This window comes from Gracilinanus agilis, chromosome 2 (genome assembly GCF_016433145.1).
Source record: "Gracilinanus agilis isolate LMUSP501 chromosome 2, AgileGrace, whole genome shotgun sequence".
Classification (NCBI taxonomy): domain Eukaryota; kingdom Metazoa; phylum Chordata; class Mammalia; order Didelphimorphia; family Didelphidae; genus Gracilinanus; species Gracilinanus agilis.
This window is the reverse complement of record NC_058131.1, coordinates 166,334,371-166,354,512: the sequence shown is the minus strand read 5'-3', so window position 1 is coordinate 166,354,512 and position 20,142 is coordinate 166,334,371. Positions and strand designations below refer to the sequence as shown.

The following is a 20,142-nucleotide window of genomic DNA, read 5'->3' as shown; positions in this document are numbered from 1 at the left end:
CAAGTCACTTAACCCCCATTGCCTAGCCCATACCATTCTTCTGCCTTAGAACCAATATGCAGTATTAATTCTAAAATGGAAGATAAGAGTTAAAAAAAAACCAACAGGATTGCTTTTTGGTCCTTTAAACTATTTAAAATTCACATCAGATAAATTAGTCATTGCCATGTTCACTAGTTTTAAGATTTTAAACATCAGACCAAGAAACTTTTAGAGTTGTGTTAAAGTGCTTTGATTCGGCTCATTCTCTGCATTTTGAATTAATTATCATCCAGACTGAGCCAAGAGTACTTAACCTTTTCTGTGTGTGTCATGGACCCCGTTTGGCAATCTGGTGAAGCCTATAGCCTCTCAGAATAATGTTCTTAAATGCATAAATAAAATGCATAGGATCACAGAGGAAACCAATCACACAGAAATATACCAACATATATTCAGTTGAAAGATTCTACGGTCAGAAACCCTGAATTGTAGACCTACAAGTTTGAAATCTCTAAACATCTCTGTTTTGGAAGAAATCTCTGGCAGCGGTGTGGGCCTCATCACATCCTCCTGATCATTTTGGAAATAGTCTGCCTTTTCCTCCTGGCTGTGGCGGGGAGCCACGCCACCTCCTGCTCATCCTCTTCCCACTGGCACCAATCTTGCTCGGGACCGGCCACTGTCTCTCCCTAGACATTTCCATGGTGCTGCAGCATGAATACCTCACGGGGCCCTTTAAATTCCCCTTCACTTGCTGTCTTCCTCCACTGGGATGTGAGCTCACGGAGGACAAGGATCTGCTTGCTCGCTTGCATCTGTATTCCCAACACTGAACACAACGCTGAGCCCGCACTAAGCCCTTCATAAATGCTTTTTCATTCATTCATTCTTTAAAACAAAATATTGTCCCCCCAAAAAACAAAACTATGACTCTTTCTGAAAACGGCACACATCTTCCCACTAACCTACTCCTCGGCTCTAACTGCTGAGTGATTGATGCTGAGCCTTCTTCCCGGGTCCCTTGAATGAGAAACTTTGGTGTCCTCTCAACTCCTCAGTCATAATAATTAACAATAGCAAGAGCTAGCAAGGCTTGTAAAGGACTTTACAAATATTATTTCATTTTATCCTGACAACCACCCTGAGAGGTAGGCGCTGCTACTATCCCCATTTTCCAGATGAGAAAACTGAGGCAGGCAGAAGTTCAAGTTACACAGAGGTGAGACATCTAGTAAGTAGCTCAGTCTGGGTTTAAGATCCGTCTTCTTGACCCCAGTTCTAGCGCTAGTTGCCAAGTCTTGTCACTTCTAACTTAATTCTGTCTCTTACATCCATCACCATTTTTTTCTTTTTTTTTACCTGTTCTGACACAGCCGCCCCTCCATCACCTCTCACTTAGACTATTGTTGTAGCCCTGGTTGCTCTCCCTGGCTCTTCTCTCCTTTCTCCAATCCATCCTCCACTCAGCTACCAAAGCGATTTTCCTAAAGAATACTTCGGACCCCATTCTCAATAAACTCCTGGTTCCTTATCATTTCTAGGATCAATCAGTCAGCATTTCCTGAGTGCCTGCTATAGACCAGGGACTGGACTACGCATTTAGGGTCATATATAGTCTCTTAAAGCTTTTCACAATCTGCCCTCTTCCAACTTTTCGACCCTTCTTACATTCTACTCTTTCCCACTTGTTCTATGAGAGTAGCCTAATGGTTGTTCTTTGAAGTATTCTTCCACTTTTATCTCATTTTCCTTTGTATTGGCTATAGCCCAAAACTAGAATGCTCTTTCCCCTCTCACCTCCAATTTTTAAAATCCCTGCCTTCCTTTCAAATGTTACCTTCTGGAAAAACAACTGCTTGAACACACGGGCTGATGGGGATATTATTGGGGATGAAGACACTAAACAATAACTCTAGTCCAACTATCAAGAATATGGAATTAGGTCTTGATCAATGACACATGTAAAACTCAGTGGAATTGTCCCTCGGCTAAGGGGGGTTTGGGGGAGAGGGAAAGAACATGAAACATGTAACTATGGGGAAAATATTCAAAATTAAAATTAAAAAAAAAGTTACCTTCTGCAGGTCTCTCTCAAACACTTCCTTCCTCCCCACTAGTCTTTGCCCTTTAGGGTTATCTTCCATCCACTCGCTTTATTTCTTGTATATGCCTATTTATTTATGTTATCTCTCCCCATTAGACTACTGTTTGCCTTTCTTTTTGTCTGCAGAGTTTAGAGAAGCACATAATAAACATTAATTAAATACAACACTGTAAAAATGAACAAATTTGACATTGTTCAAGAATTCTGATCGACACAATGTCCAGTTGTGATTCCAGGGACCTCTGCTAAATATTGATTGCTACCTCCTGATAGAGCTGATGGATTCACAGTGCAGATTTAAATTCATATTTATTTTTGGACATAGTCAAAACAAAAATTTGTTTTGCTTGACTATGCATATTCATCATAAGGGTTTGATTTTTATTTCTTTCTCCTCTCCCTTCCCTTCCCTCTCTCCCATCTGACAAGGCAGGAGGAAGGAAAAATAAAAGCTTAAAAAAAGTAATTTCACATTTTTAAAAGTTAAAAAAAAATGCTTGCTGATTGGCATATGTAAACTGGTTCAGGTATCTTTACTGTGAATTAACTGCTCAAGAAGTTGTTTTGCTCAACTCAAACCCATTATTTGAACTGACTGGTTAATTTAGTTATAGCCATCTAACGTCATTGTGTGTGCACACACAGTCTTAGCAAAAAAGTGTTTCAGTTTACAGGAGAGCAGGGCTATTTTTAAACTGAGGACATGATTGAAATGGTCCTATAAAAACCTTAAAATAACACATTTTAGCCAGATTAAAACAGACACTGCCACTTAAAAAGCACTTAAAAAAAACCTCTCTGGGCCTACTTCCTCAGCTGTAAATGAGGGAGTTAAACTAGATGACGTGTCCAATTTCTTCCAGCTCTAACACTGCATATCTATGTTCCGAATAACTGAAGCTGGGCACTTAGAATAGTCTGTTATTTCAACATTAATTAGAATGTCTGAGCATTCTAATGTCTCATACAGAGACAGAAATTCTGTGGGCCCTTAGCTGGGCGGGTACTATGGTGCCTTACCGAAATGCATGAGTGATTATAAAAAGGCTTCAGAGACAAGCGCCCTTTATCTCAATTCGTCCCATTTCTCTGTGCTCATCTTCATAGATGAATAGCCTAAAAATGGTCAATTATCTATACACATACCTGCATACATATATGTATACATACGTCCATATGCACATCTATAATAATAAAGATGAACGAGCCATCTCCAAGTGCTCTAAAAGGAAATTAGTGCTAAATGGCCTATATTTTGAAAATTCAAAAAGTACTTTCTTTCCTCAAAATAACTTTTGTAAATGACTCAAAGACTTGAAGAAGTGATTTCTGCTTACTAAAAGCCCACGAACTACTTATCCACAGCTTCCTTAGAAAAATAATTTTCAGTGAATATCTCCACCTAGTGTTTTGAAAGATCAGAAAGCCAGCAATGGGTGCTAATCTTATAAAAGAGATGAATTTCCTCCAAAAGACAAGGCGCTACCTTTTGGAGATTATCTCTTAGTTTGTACTTTGGACTCTTCAGAATAGTAAGAAATCTCTATCAGGTACATTTTATAAGCAGTGGTTTAGCAACGATACAAATTCCTTGAGTTTATGCTACATTTATTTTTGCTATTTTTATGCTATTATTATATTATACCAGCGATTCCCAAACTTTTTTGGCCTATCGCCCCCTTTCCGGAAAAAATATTACTTAGCCCCCTGGAAATTAATTTTTTAAAAATTTTAATAGCAATTAATAGGAAAGATAAATGCACCTGTGGCCATCACTGCCTCCCTGGATCACTGCAGCACCCACCAGGGGGCGGTAGCGCCCATTTTGGGAATCACTGTATTATACATAGTATACATAGATTTATGCTACAATTAAGATCAAGGTATATAATAAACGCTTCTGCTACCCTTCTACATAAATACCTCAGCTAGTAAAAGAGCTTTTCCTTCAGGGCTTTAAGGTACCATTTGACCCCCTTAAGAATTCTCAAGACAACTATGTTCAAAAATATTCAATCCTGCATTGTCTCTAGTTAGGAAAGTGGTTACGAGCTCGGCTTGGAATGACCTATGTTGCTTACCCATATGTCACGCCTTCCTTAACTCAGACAAGCAGGAACTATAGAGGGAGCTAGAGACTGACAGACACCGTAAATTAGTAGAAGTCACATGCACTTACAAGTAGAAACTTTTCCTAAGGGTCACAGCCAAGGACATGGAATAATCAGCACTCATAAAAGTTTACTAATGCCAAATTAATCTTCTGGGCTGGAATTTTCTAGTTTATTTTTATTACTGCTCTACGAGGTAGGCATTTCATCATTTTTCTTTTGTCTCTTCCTTCCCGACTATCCCCCATCAAGGACTCATGTTTACTACAAAAGAAATATGTGGCAAAAAAAGAAAAGAATAAAGGAGTTTGGCAAAAATCATTGCAATACAGCCCAGGTTTGGATTTACACAATTCGATCTCCTATTTTTCCCCCTGAGGAAATCAGGATGCTTTCACATCATCTCAGTCTGACCTTCACTCGATCTCAGGCACCATTGGACAATGGAAGTCAGGATCTGTCCCAAATTATGAGATAGATATGGGCAGTTAACTCAGGCTGAGTTACTGACTAGATGCAGAGCACTGATGTAAAACAGAACAATTCTGAGACTCAGTTTAATCTGATTTCCTTAATCAATATTCAGATTCATTTCATTTCCAATTGCCATTCACTCCCTTTAGAGGAAAAGAATGAAATGGCCAGTAAAGATTGACCAGGAATGGGTATTAAACACTTCTAGATCTGTGATTTCATCAGTGTGAGTATAACTGGTGCAGATAAGTCCTCATCTATGCCTTCTCATCATGTCAGCCTATAAATCCTCCAGGCTACCAATGTACAAGGAACACTTTGCTTAGCTTTCCTGATTTCACATTTATATCAACTCAGAATGAAATAGGCAGTAAATATAGGTGTGACGTCCTAAAAATGTTTGTTAAGCTGAATTTTTGCAAAGCAAATTTTGTTTTAGTTGTGCCACAGAGGTTCCTATTTTTAAAAATCAATGAGGAGTAATTTAAAAATTTTAAATTGATAAGGAATTCTTATAACATGGACAATCCTTTGTCTCAATCTTAAAAATGAAAAAGCCAAACTCTCATTTCTCCTAAATCTATCCTTCCAACCTAACTTTCCTATTTCTGTCAAGGGTGGCATCATCTTTCTAATCACCCAAATTCACAACCTAATCATCATTCTAACTCTTCACTCTCACTGACAGCCCCCTCTCCAACCAATAGTTTTATTGGTTTTGTTGATTCCATATCATCAACATACATATTCCCAAATCCCCCCCCTTCTCTCATCTCCCCAAACTCTTATGACCTTTCACCTAGGCTAACACAATGACTTAACTTAATGGTTTTTCTGCATCTTGTCTCTCCTTTCTGAATGCTAATCTCTACATTATATGCCAATTTGTAGATCTAAAGTGTTATGTCCGGCCATGGCATGCCTCTGCTCAAGAAGCAATGACTACCTTTAGGAAAAAAATACAAACTCCTCTAACATTTAAGTCTTACACAGTCTAATTCTAGCCTTTTTCTTTTTAAAAAACTTTTACCTTATGTCTTAGAATCAATGCCAAATATCATTCCAAGGTAGAGGTAAGGCCTGGGCAACTGAGATTAAGTGGCTTGCCCAGGGTCACAGAGGAAGGAAATGTCTGAGGCCACATTTGAACCCAGGACTTCCTTCTCTAATCCTGGCTCTCTAGCTACCAAGCCACCTCGCTGCCCCTCCAACCTATCTTTCCAAACTCATTACTCAACCTCAGCAAATTCACTCAAACTGCTGTTCTCAATAGAAAATATCTGCTCTCTGTATTTGTGCAAATTAATCTCCACATCTCTAATGTTTTTACCCACACTTCTCAGAACCCCAACCTCCCTTCAAGGCTCAGCTCATTTACTTTGTATCCCTTGAGTGGAATATAAGCTCCTACAGGCCCATTTGCATCACCAGCCTCTAACAGCACATAGTAGGTATTTGTTGATTTCTTGATAAACCATTCCCAAATTTTTATCTATCTATAGCAGTGGTAACCACAAGGATCTTCGATTTAACTCAATACTGACCCTAAAAGGAATTCATTGCCAAGTACAACTACCAGTGCCCAAGTTCACATTTTTAATACTTAAGCTGTCAGAGTAAAATTTAACATTTTGTAATTTTTCTTCCACTGTCTAAAATTAATATCAAGGGCAATTATTTATTCCTATCAAAACGCCAGTTGTGGCTTAGTAGATAGAGCACTGGATATGGTATCAAGAAAAACTGGGTTCGTGTCTGGGACCTTCTAATAGTGTGGCCCTGACCTAGTTTCTCCAGATCTCAGTTGCTTATTAATCTGTAAAAGGGGTAAAACACACTTTGTCAAATTGGCTACTGAAAGAATTAAGTTGGATGATATAAAGTACTTTGTGAACTGTAAGGGGCAAGTATGTTTGCCAGTCTTGGCTTTGGGACAGAGGAAAAGTAACAACTACACAGTGCCTGGTATATAGCAAATAGTTAAAATGTTAGTTGACTAAATGTTAACTCTTTGATAGTAATGCCTACATCATATTTAGCTATGCATTTTCTATGCTGGTCAACATATCTTGCATATATGAGGCACTTAAATATTTAATTTGAATTATAGTAAAGCAGAAAGCTGCAGAAAGCTAAAAAAGGTTCTGGAACTCTTACTTAGACTGTATTAATAGGAAGTGGCAAATTACTCTAGATCATATAATCAGGTAAGAAGTTGAAAAGCAATAGTGGATAAAAATTTAATCTTTATAGCTAGAATGAAAACTATATGTGTCTAATAGTAAAGCTGGAATCCTGATTTTCCCCCCTTTAAATCAAAGTGTAAGAAATGTCTGACAGGGTCACTTCAGGCAGTTCTCTGTTCAAAGTCCAGGACTCTTCCTGCCAAAAGGATTTCCCCAAAACTCGACCAATAAAATGCTATACAATTTTCTAGTGAGGAAAAAAAAAGCCAACTCTGCATCACTAGCCATTTATCGCTATCTGAATGAAACCTGGAGTTTCAAAAGAAAATGGGCCCCTTTTTACACATCTGCTATGTGAACAAAGCTGAACAATTATCAAACTAAAAGATTCGAAACATTAGGGGATGAAGAATTCCACAGGCAAGACAGACATCCAAAATGGCTCAACATAATTTATTTTTTTATGTTAAAATGTACAGAGTTCTTTTGAAAGTACTTGCTAGAAAGGGAAAAAAAAGTGATATTACATACAAGGAGAGGAAGGGAGGCCAAATGGCCCAGGAGCGCATGACATGGAGAATTACAAAGGCATCTAGGCACCCCTTCCCCTTAGCTTACAAGTCACCATGAACAAAGTACAAAGAGGTTACAAAACAGGAAAAGCAAATATAAACAGACAGGAATAGACTTAGCTTCATTTGTACATGCGGCTTTTAGAGGCATCTGGAGCTCTATTCACACACTCTAGAGATCTCTTTAAAGAGAATTTTATCTTTCTTAAAATAGTTTTTAATATTCTACAACAAAGATAAAAAATTTTAAAGATGGAATGAAATGAAAAAGCTCTTATTTTAAAAGGCATCAAAGTCACTAACAGTGAGTTTTTTTAATTTCTTTTAGAAGATTACCCAAGTTATCTTGCTAAAAATACATTTTTTTTAAACAGAAGTGAAAAAATGACAGGTACCAATATTACTGTGTTGGATAATTTCTTTTATAATATAGAAAAGAACGTTTTTCTCTACAATAGTTCTACAGTCACAAAGAGGCTTGTGGAAAAGGGAGCTGCCCGATTGATTTTTTTTTTTTTTAAAGAAAGAAACCAAACCAAACACAACCGCAAACCAAAAGAAACTGAATTCACGGCCCTCATTTCAACAGCTTCTCCTTCTGCCTTGACCCACCCTCCTCCCAATATACCTCCCAACCCGCCCCCCACCCCAACCCAACCAGGAAGCAATGACACAGCTGAAGATGTAGGAAGGAGAGGGCAGCACAGTGCACTTTCTACATAGATGATTGGGAATTGGAATAGTATATACAGAGAAACTGGGTCCTACACAGCCTTGCACATGCTCAAAATTAATAGCAATAAGATGTGGAATTCTGCCTTTTCTATCTAACACTTAATTGGGAAAGTCAATTTAAGTGCATTTGGAGAAAAAAACCCAATAATCTGTGCATTTGAAAATTTTTAATGCCTAATTAGTACTTTTAAAATTTTATTTATATAAAATATACAAATAAAGGAGATAACACACTTATGAGTATTTCATTAAGCAGTATTTCTCCCTTTTGGATTGTGACTGCATATACAAAATAGTATAGCAGTTTCCATCTTTTCACTGATGGAAAATGTCTTTTTCTATCCCAGAATAGAATATTAGAAAAATAATGGAGAACTGATTGTACAAGGGGAAGGAGAATGGGGCTGGAACAACATGTTAACTTACTGAAATCCTGCTGACTAGACTATGGAATTGTGCTGGTGGCCTGTCCTTCTTCTAGTCAATCACTCAAAGGAGACGGGTTGATACACTCTAATTCACAGGGGATGAACTTAGGGAAAAAAATTCTCAAAGGACACTGGGAAACTGGAGGTATGTGCTATTTGAACAATTATATAACTCATGTCATAAATTCCCTTAGGAAACACAGACATTTCTCATTATTCCTTTCAACATTAAATAAATAATGACAAAACTTTTTCAGATTTTTTTTTTAATTCACTGAAATGTATAGTTTTTCCACTGATGCTTAGTGAATAATGTAATTTAAAAAGAGGCAAACCACTGGAGACTGCTATTTGAATTCAGTCAGATTTGAAGGCTCAAGAATCAAGACCCTTAGCATTTCAAAGTACATACTAAAAATAAGAATTCTGATGGACTATGATATTTATGGCTGATTCACTAGGCGGTTAAAAAATAAGAGGTCAATTTTGTCTTCTTGATGGTCAGCTGAACTTCTATATTCATACAAGGACTAGATTTGGATTGCAAACAGCGTTCCTCAGAGATACTGCTGTTAGATGAGACTTACGGCATTTTTTGTGTCTCTGAGTGCTGGATGAGAATATTAGAAAATTACATTACACTTGGTTTAAGCAAAACAAACATTCCAATGAAATTCTTCTACAAAGAAAAAGATGTGGGAAAGGTTCAAGAGGTATGTATAGGGAGAGGAGGGGATTTAAAGAGGAGAAATATTTCCTGCCTCACTTTAATAATAATAATAATATTAATAATAATAATAACAATAAGTTTAAGGAGTTTGGGTTGTTCTCCATGTCCCCTTCCGAGCCTCCCATAAGTGCCTCCTGCTGGAATGAAGTAGGAAATGAAAGGTTGGGTTTGGAGGGAAGGGTCTGCTTAACCCTCGAGATGTATAGCTAACACTTAAAAATGACAACATTGGGAGCTGCACACAGTGAGGGGGGAACATACATTTTAAAATAAAATAAAAAGATAAATTCACTTTTACACAAATTCTGTCCACGTGGTATGTAAAGAAAGTAAGGCTCTTTTTAATTATGAAAAGATTTTGTGCATGGTTCCCCCCTCCCTAAATCCATTCTTAGACGAATTCTACTGTAAAATGTTTCAGGATTGTGAAGAAAACCAAAACCCAGAACAAAATGAACCAAAAAAAAAAAAAAAAAAAAAAGACCAGGCTTTCTAAAAAATAAAATAAACCAAAGAAAAATCCCTCTAAATCTACAGCAATATTTTAACTGGAAAAAGGTCCATTTTCTCTGGTTTGTCAGTATAAAAGGTTCCTTTATTTATATATATTTAAGTTTTTAAATTGCAAGTTCATCTTGCTCATCTTCTCATGTAAGGTCCATTAAGAGACTGCTTGGGCACGCCAGCAGTATTCATGTAGCTGTGATGGGAGGGGCCAGTGTACATCATGTTCCCATGAGGGTTTGGCTGCATAGGCTGCTGGGTATAGGCCTGGCTCCCCATCATTCCCATCTGCATCTGCATAGGATACTGTGCTGTCTGGTTCATGTAGGCAGGGTTACTATGGTAACTGCTGTTCATCATGGGCTGTGTCATTCGGTAACTGTTCATGGCATTCAAAGTGTTCATATTCATGGAATTGACATTATAGGGGGTCGTTGGCATTAAGTTAACCCCCATGTTCATGCCACGCTGAACAGCTAATGCACGAGGGCCAGCCTGCATGGCAACTGCTGGCGGGCTGCGACCATAAAGCTGCTGCTGGTGAGCAGCTGCTGAGGGCAGTGGTGCTGATTTAGAACGGATGGAAATGTGCCCTTTGACTGGCATTTGCCCTTGCAACCTCTGAGTGTGGGGAATGCCAATGTTGGTGGCAGACATGTTGCACTGGAGCAGAGGTGATGTGAGGTTCATGGTAGTAGATGCCAGGTTTGGGGGTGGTGTCATGGTGGCTTGTGCTTGAGGGGCCCCAGCTAATGGATGGGATGGAGCTAGCTGAGCCAGTCCTGTGTTGGACAAAGAAACACTGGTTGCATAGGAAGTCACAGCAGGAGAATGGCTATAAGGCATGGCATGTGGGTCCATAATGGTGTTAGTCAGCTGCTGCAACTTGGCTAAACTGAAGGTGGCTGATGGTTGGGAGTAGCTGCTGGCACCAAAATCCCCTGGAATCCTTTCATAGATACTTATGTTCCCAGTGCTTCCGGATTCCGGTATCTCCATGATCATTGGGGCTGGGGTGAAGCTGTTATTCATACTACACTGTGACAGCGGAGGCTGCTGCTGGGGGGGTGGAGGGGGCTGAGGAGGCTGGGGCTGGGGCTGGGGCTGGGGCTGCTGCTGGGGGGGTGGTGGTGCTGGCTGCTGCTGCTGCTGTTGCTGCTGCTGCTGGGGTGGCGGTGGCTGCTGTTGCTGGTTACTTGGTGGCCTTTCCACCACACAACTCTGAGGTGACTTGATGTTACAGTTGGTGGCAGGTTGCACACTGTTCTGCTGCATCATGCTACAGCTACTGCCCATATTGGCCATTTGCTGAGTGACAACACAACTGTTCTGAGTGAGGCTACTGGAGGAGGACAACCCTCCATAAGAGCAACTGCTCTGAGAAGAGTTATTTCCACAAATGCTGCCACCCATAGTGGAATCATAGCTGCTAGGGTTCTCATAATTTTCTGTGGTGCTCTCAATGCTGCCCAGGTCACTGAAGCCACTGTCCACCACCTGCTGAGAGTGGTCTGACACCGAAGGCACATCCATCATGGGGCTGGTCTCCATGTTCTGCATAGAGGGTGCGGACAGGGATCCTTGTTCAGGGCTGATCTGGGTATAACCACTCTCGAGAGCAGGCACATTGGGACTGCTGACTGAACGGACCGATTGGCTAGGATGAGACTGAACGGAAGATATTGGGCTGTTGTGTTCTGAAGCATGGCAGTCTTCAACCATTGATATCTGAGGGTCTTCATCAGCTTGGGTATAACTTTGCAAAGTCTGACAAGCCGCGAGTGTCTCTTCACAGTCCTGGTATGTTCCATCATGTTCATTGCTTTCTTCCTGGGTCAGTGACTGTACCGCTTGCACTGTTTCCAAATCCAATTCACTATGAGGAATCTCTTCTTCTTCTTTTAATTCAATTAATTCCTCTTTAGTATTTGTTTCTTCTTCATGATCATCCTCAGACCCTGGCATATGTTCTGAAACAACTGATGTCTCGTGGGAAGTCTGTTCTTCCTCAGAATCTGCTTCTGTTTCATTTTTGCTCTTTATTTCCTCTCTATTGTTCTGTGTATTTGCTTCTAAAAAAGATTCCTGACCCCCAGGTTCCTCCTTGACACCTTCTCTAATTGTCTGTTCCTCAGATTCCTTTTTCTTTGTGGATTCTAGATGACCATCATCTTCATCATCTGCATCATGGTCCTCGTTCTGGTTTGTTCCAAGGGTCACCTCATCCTCTTCTTCATGTTCCTGCTCTTCCAGCTCTGGCTGCTCTTCCTCTGATTGCCTTTGCTCTTCTTCTAAAACCCGGGGTTTCTCCTCAACTTCTTCTTCTTCTATCTCAGGTTCTTTAGATTCTGTCACTGGGCTACCACGACTGTCCACTGGAGAAGATGCTCTCACTTCACTGCTGGTTGTATCTTCTTCTTCTCCCTCTCCTCCCTCTTCTGTGTCTCCAAGCATATCATTCTCCTTCCTTTCTTCAGCAAGGGGCAAGTCTTCTTTTGGTTCAGCAGCCTCTTCTTTGTCTTGAATTTTGGGCTTACGCCCAGGCTTAGGAAGGGGAACCATGGAGTCAGCTCTACATTCTTGAGTAGATACTGTTATCATTTCTCGGTTCAGCTTGAACCCTGGTTTTCGGCCAGGCCTTTTCTTCCAGTGGATTGGTTTACGACTTTTGCCTTTGGGCCATCCTTTTTTCTTTTTCAAAGGTGTAGAAGTATCTGGCTCAAGTGTGGAATCCTTCACATCACATTTTCTCAACATGGATACTGGCTTCAAGATAGGGGTGCCTGTGGAGGAAACAAAAACTAGTTATTGGGCTTTGAATTTTTTTCTAGTCTTTCTCTGAGAAACTAAAAATATTTTACAGAGATGATGTTATATATAATCACAAACTCCTTAGAAAGGAGAAGAGGAGAGGACAGTGAGGCGACTCATTGATTATTGAAAAACTCACACAAACAATAAAAAATTATGAGCCTGGTTAAGTCACTTAACTTCCATTACCTAGCCCTTACCGCTTGCTGCTCTGCCTTGGAACCAATACACAGTATTGATTCTAAGACAGAAGGTAAAGGTCCAAAAAAAAAAAAAAGAGAGAGAGAACAGAGTATACAGAATATACTGACTATGGCTAAGAAAACCAAGTCAAAGTAAACTGGCATAGCTGTGAATGAAATCCAGGCATCAAGCATGTGGTCTACCACTATCTAATATTTAACATTGTTTTTCTATGAGTCAAAAATGCTCACAGATTATTAACCCAACTGTTTAGTGATTTTTCCTTTTCTACATGAGTAAAATTTATAAAAAAGAAGGTCATTCACAAACTGCAGATTATAAAATCTTGAGATAGTTCTCTACTCTACAGTATTGCTCTGGGCTATGAAAACTGTTACTATCATTAATGTTAGATCCATTCCTTTCTTTAACTCATCAATCCTGTAACAGATGTTTCAAGTACTATAATCCTAGGAATTTGATATGCATACAAATCCCAAAGCATGTGTACAGCACCACTGTAGTGTAACTAAATGAGCACTGGACTAAGAGGTAAAGAACCTAGGAGACTTAGTCCTGTCATTAGTTTTAGTTTTCTCCTTCGCAAAATGAGGAGGCTGACAAGATGATGTTTTAAGGTCCTATCCAGTGTCAGAATCCTACAATTATTTCACAGAAAACAATATGAGTAATAATGAATCATATGAAGTCACAACTATATGAATGTTCAACTAGAATAGTGATGTTTGAATTTTTTAGAAATTTGAGACAGTAATTATCCTTGCTTCAAAGTCACCGCTAGTTTCTGTACTTAGCAGTAAGGATACAAAAAGAGGCAAAAGACAAACCCCTGCCCTCAAGGAGCTCAAAATCTAATCTGAGTCAAGTAAATAAAAACAAAGTTATGTCCAAGATAAATAGGAAATAATTAACAAAGGGAAGTGCTAGAATTAAAGGGGATCAGGAAAAGCTTCTAATAGAAAAATAAGATTTTAGCTAGGACTTGAAGGAAGCCAAGAGGCAGAAACAAGGATGGAGACTGCTTCAGACATGGAGGACAGCCAGACAGAATGGCCAGAGCTAAAAGATGGAATGTCTCATTTGTGGAACAGCAAGGTGACTAGATGTGGTAGGAAGTAAAGTAAAGACTGGAAAAGTATGGAGAGGATGAGGTTATGAAGAACTCTGAATGCCAAAAAGAAGATTTTATATTTTATCTCAGAGGTGACAGAGAGGCACTGGACTTTATTGAGTAGGAAAGTGACATGGTTGGACCTGTCAGAAGCTTTAGAAAATAAAAAATAACCCAAGTTCTATTTTCAAGTTCTTCTCTCTCCTTTAAAATGAATCTGCAATACAAAGAATAAATTATCCAAAGCTTCCTTTTTCTCTTAAGATTTTTTTACCTGTATGGATTTCTTTAGAGCTACCAACTTTATTACATCAGATAGTTTCTTGACCTTACAACATTCCAGAGAGCCAGAGAGACCTTGTTATAAATCCTTGTTGAAAAAAATGAGAGAGAGAGAGACAGAGAGACAGAGAGACAGAGAGAGAGAACGAACACAAGCTTTCTGCCTGGTGAATGGAGGAATATATCTAATAGACAAAACTAATCAGTGTGAAAAATAGGTTAAAAATATATATATAAATTGTTAAGGCAAAAATGAATAAAGAGTATCTGTTGTAAGAGATAAGAGAGTATCTAAACAGTAAAAGATGGCTGTATTGAAAGGGACTTAACCATAGAAGAATGCCAAATGAAAGGGAAAAAGTTAAACATGCAGGAATAGATTACCATGTAATTTATTTGACTTGCATCTGACTACTGTGAGAGGTAGTGTGATATGAGTGAGAAGAGAGTTGGCCTTAAACCTTCAAAGACCATGGTTCAAATTCCACCTGACACATGGGACACTGGGCAAATCATTCTTAGATAATATTCTTAGGTAACTCTTTAAAACTATACATTAACATGAGAGAAGGTGTCAAACTACTTTGGTATAGAGTTTTTTCACCAGGAGTTTCCTATACCAATGAGATCACAAGTCTAGTCCCTATCTCCTCCAGCCCTTTTTTACTACTATCTTCTAAAGATATCAAATAAAATCTTTAGAAAATCAATCATAAGAATGCAAAGCAAATTTGCAGTTTATTTTTTTCCAGGGCCAATTCTGGCTAACATAATTAAATTTTATTATTTAATACTATCTACAGGATGTATTGACATTTAAAATATCTTCTTTATAATAGTTCACAGTAAAAAATAGTTCGCAATCTAACTATCAATGAAAAAAGGTCAAGAAGAAGAGTGGGTCATAGGAAGGGAAAGAAAGATTATATATGGAAGGATTACCAAAGAGAAATATTCCAAAGTCATACTTTTATAAACTTGATAAAAGAATTATACAAACTAATCCAGGATTTGTGGAATTCCTTTTTAAAATTCTTTAAAGATGGCTACATAGTCTGAATTATAAGAATGGACAATTAAATAGTTCCACCACACATACCATCAGCATCATCTGATTCTTCCTCTTCATCTTTAGATTTCCTCTTAGAAGAAGGTCGATGCCGAAGGACCTCTTGTGAGGGCAAACGATGAAAGTATCCTCTGGGAAAAAGTTCGTTTTCATCCTCTTCTTCCTCCTCTTCATCAATTTCAAATGTAGGCTCTAATCTTGGCATTGGCCTCTCAGAGTCGGAATCTTCAAAAGGTTCATCTAACACTTCTGTGGTCTCAGAGATAGTTTCTGTGACCACACTGCTATTGTGGTGTTTTCGCTTTCGAACTCTCCTCCTCCGGTGAAGAATTGGTTTCTATTTTTTAAAATAAAAGAATTTTCTTTTAGTACTATCAATAAAACCAAACCAGATAAAATAAAACCAGAATCAGAAGTGAGACAATCTAATAAAGAGAAAACTTTCATTTCTGTTGGTGACAGGTGTGTTTTTCCCCCCAATTTCACAGTATATTATGTTTTGGGGGAAAGAAAGGGTGCACTACTGTCTACCATTAGATTTTTCTAAAGTGTACGAAATTTTCCTAAGTTAGATGTTATACATAACTGGTTACATAGATGAAATTTAGCAGAAATTGATTCCTGGTAAACAGATTAAACTGGCAAGTCTAAAAATAATAGTAATAGCCAACATTTATAAGAAGATTTAAGGTTGCAAACTGCTTTACGTATAATCTCATGTGATCCTCACAATGATCAGACAGAATTTATTAGTTTTATTTCAGACTATTTGAGGAAAAGAAGGAATAGCCTGGAAGAAGGAAAAAGACCTTCAGTACTTAAAAAATCATCCATCTCCCCAGAGGTAACACATAATTTCTCCATGCCTCAAGAGTCAAATGAAGACAGAAAAATTTTGCCTTATAAGATCTTAAGAAGGTTAAAAGGGGGGGAAAAAGGAAAGAAAAAATAAGGTTAATAGAACATCAGTATAAATCTAAAATGTTTGTAAAGAGGAAGTTGTGCTAGAAAAAAGATGACAGTATATGGAAATGCCAAATTATCACTTGGTGTTAATGAAGCTATTCAGAAATAAAAGCAATTTTGCTCCCTTAAATGTGTTACAAAAGGCATTAGCTACAGAATGAATCTGACAGCTTAAAGCACAGTGACAAGAGATTACTGATATTAATTCTAATTTATTTAATGTTATTTTATTAGGACTCTGAAAGGGCATTACACATTATCTTATTGATAATGCCTTTTAATAACCTTTTGTAGGAGAGAAACAAAAAAAGATTCTTTCTAAGTTATAGAAAGTGCAAAATAAAACATGAAAACTAAGAAATGTGTTTTATGATCATGTAGTTAATCACAGAACCAGAATCAGAACTGCATTCCTTCCATTTATTTCCATTTTAGTCTTCCTATTAGAAACATAATTTTCAAATATTATGAAAAATTATACTGAAGAAAAGAATCCTGCTGCCATGTGGTTTTGAACTGGAATGGGCCTGGGAATAAACTGGGAATCTTGGTTCTGAACCAGACTTCTACAGAGGTGCCTGGAAATTTGCACACTGACTGGCTCACATTATGCTGTGGCATTCCTATCACAATACTCCCTAACGAACACAATTGCATAGCATAATGCTTCCCTTTGACTCTTGCCAGGGTTACTGTTGCTCAAAACAGAATCTACTAAAAAACATTGTATTTAGAAAAGGGTCCATTTAACCAAAACGTTTAAGGAGGGAAGGGGAACCATGAGAGAGACTGGTGGGGAGGATAGGAATTACAGAAAGAGTGGTAGGGCCATCTTATCCTCTCAAGAGGGTCTCCAAAGAAGAGCCCCACCCACTTTCCTCCTAACTTGATACCTGGTGGCTCTGCTGTCTCATCATAAATGCCCCCAGGGGGCAGCTGGGTAACTCGGTGGATTGAGAGCCAGGCCTAGAGACGGGAGGTCCTGGGTTCAAATCTAGCCCCACACTTCCCAGCTGTGTGACCCTGGGCAAGTCACTTGACCCCCATTGCCTACCCTTACCACTCTTCTGCCATGGAGCCAATATACAGTATTGACTCCAGGATGGAAGGTAAGGGCTTTAAAAATAAATAGATAGATAGATAGATAGATAGATAGATAGAGAGAGAGAGAGAGAGAGAGAGAGAGAGAGAGATAGATAGACAGACAAACAAATAAATAGGTAACTAGATGCCCCCACCCCATCCTTGCAGACTTAAGTGTTTCAAATCCCTTGTGAACTATAGTTTAAACTTCAAACCAAAGGTCTGTTATTTAATTGCTTTTAAATAAGCACATGATCTTTGAGCTAATTCCTGAAGGTTATATAGAAATATTTTCTTTATCCATCATAGAATGACATACATATCAAATATATACCTGGAATAACAGTCAGTGGCTGCATTCCACAAATGCATATAATTTCAAAGATAAAAATCAACAAATTTTATGCTTTAGTTCTGGCAATATTCCAGGAAGAGGTAAACCCACATTTTAAGTTACAATCAGAAGACAGGAAATACAATGCACTGTACCTTTCGTTTTAATGTGGGTTTAGTAAGCACAGGTGGTGAATTTGACCGAGGACTCTCAGGTTCTTCTTCCTCTTCACTACTCTCGCTAAAGCCCCTCAAAATGGCTCTGTCTCCATCATTATATCGGTGAGGCAACCTATCACTCCCATCTGGTATTCTGCACTTGAGAGGTTCTGGGCTTTTCTTCAGTGGTCCTCGAGAGGACCACATCTCCACACTTTCATTTAGTCGCCTTTTGGGAACTTCTGGCTTTTCATCTTTGCCAAACCGTCCCTCTAAAGCTGCCGAATGCTCTTCACTCTCAGTGAAGTGCTCCTGGGAGGCTTCAGATTTTTCCTCACATTCACTGTATCGCCCCCGAGGAACTGATGGTATTTCTTCCAAGGGAAGTTTAGACTCTTTCTCACTAAAAGGCTCCCGGACTTTTTTGTTCTTTCGTCCCCATCGACCTCTCCGAGATGGCTGACTGTTTGCTGGAAGACTATCCAGGGGGAGAACTTCCTTGTTTAGTCGTGTAGAATTGGCTGGTGCAATAATATCTGGTTTCTTTTCATTCTCTATTGAGTAAGAATCTTCTTTTTTCTCCCAAGACACTGGCTTTGCCATCTGATTCCAAAAAAATAAAAATCTTAGTTAGTTTTTTCAGTCTCCTACTGGTTATGCCTAACTCCTCCAACATTTTAGGTGCTAAGACAAGGAAGGAAAGAAAGTAAGTTAAGAAAAAGGAAAATGTAAACTAAAATGACAGCTAGCTTTTGAAAATACTTAGACATTTAATATAAGATCCAGAACCTAACTGACTGAAAATGCATCCATAATCATACAGAATTGAAAATGTTTTCTGTGCAGTGTATGATGTAATATTTAAAAATCTACAGAATACAGTTTTTTGACAGGAAGATATTTATACAATTTTAATATTTACCACACAAAGAGACCACAGACTGACTGACTGACTGACTCTCTCCCTCTCTCATCCAATTTCATTATGCCTTATTTTCAGAATCATAATGTTTTCCTTAATTGGTAGGTAACTTGCATTGCTCAGAAATTAAGTGTGCAACTTTAATTTCAGAATAGAATCTCCATATGAAACACATTATGATCATTTTGATACTGTTCACAGTAGCTAAAAATAACAAAATACAGATCATAAGATCAAAAACTTAGAACTGGAAGGGACTTTAAAAGTCATCCTTTCCAATGCTCTCTTCTTTTTTTACAGATAAAAGAAACTGAAGCCCAGAGAGATGAGATGATTTGCCCAAAAATCAGTTTGTTTTTTTAAATGTTTACCTTCCATCTTAGAATCAATACTAAGTAATGGTTCCAAGGCAGAAGAGCGATAAAGGGTAGGCATTTGGAGTTAAGTGACTTGGCAGGGGTCATACAGGTCTAAAATAGCTTTTATTAAGAGGCAGCGCTAAAATCTGAAGTCAGATTTTATGATTTAACAAGTGTTATTTCTTTGCAGTGCACCAAACCAATCTTCCTAAAAGTTCTATTTTTAAATAACTGAATATGTACATCAATTTTACTGAACAGACTATACAAAGATATATTATATAAAATTTACATCACAAACAGATGTCAACTTGAAACACAAGAATCATAGGATCACAAATTAGGTGCTGAAAGAGGCTTTAGAAGTCATCTAGTCTCCCTTCTTTGCATTTTTTAGATGAGGAAATTGTGACAGAGGTAGGATCTGAACTCAGGTCCTCTGGCTCTAAACCCAATGTGCTTTCCAGTGTCATGTAATGTCTCTCAAGATGTTTTTGACCTGGAGGGGATGGGAGGGGAGAACCTTTACTTATGCCCTTACGCTGGAATCCAGTTCCTTTTCCTGGCATTGCTGCTCTTCGTTTTCACCTTCCTCTGCATCATCTTCCTCTTCCTCTGAGACTACAGAATTGGAGACAATGACAGGAGTCCAACGCAAACACTCAGGATCTACATCTACAGGTCTCAAATTCACTTGAAGCTTTGCCATATGATCCTGGATCAGTTTTTCCCGGCGGATAATCACAAATCTGTAATCAGAAAAAAGTCTACAGTAGTCAATGATGTGTAGGGTACACACAATGAATAAAAAGCCACAAATAACCTGGCTACAAAGAAATGTAGGTAATGATGATTGATGATGATGGGTGTTCCATGTATCCTACTTTAGAAAGAAGAAATGTACATGACGAGGGACATATCCTCAAATATCACCATGTGAAGACTCCTCACTGCCCTCTGAATAAGTATTATAAATTTGTTAACATTTTCACCTTCCATTTTACCTACCCACAACTA

The 20,142-nt window shown here is 38.5% G+C and overlaps 1 protein-coding gene across 1 annotated transcript in view; it reads right to left on the bottom strand.

Annotated features, from left to right (window-relative positions):
- Positions 1–9,901: 9,901 nt before the first annotated feature.
- The window catches only part of KAT6A (lysine acetyltransferase 6A), a 138,902-nt gene continuing 128,661 nt past the window's right edge, over positions 9,902–20,142 (bottom strand). The window contains exons 13-16 of the mRNA XM_044663548.1: positions 19,667–19,874; positions 17,842–18,447; positions 15,334–15,640; positions 9,902–12,609 (exon numbers count right to left, since the gene is read on the bottom strand). Coding sequence (XP_044519483.1) covers positions 9,962–12,609; positions 15,334–15,640; positions 17,842–18,447; positions 19,667–19,874 — 3,769 coding nt within the window. The 3' untranslated portion in view covers positions 9,902–9,961. The remainder of the gene's footprint in view (positions 12,610–15,333; positions 15,641–17,841; positions 18,448–19,666; positions 19,875–20,142) is intronic.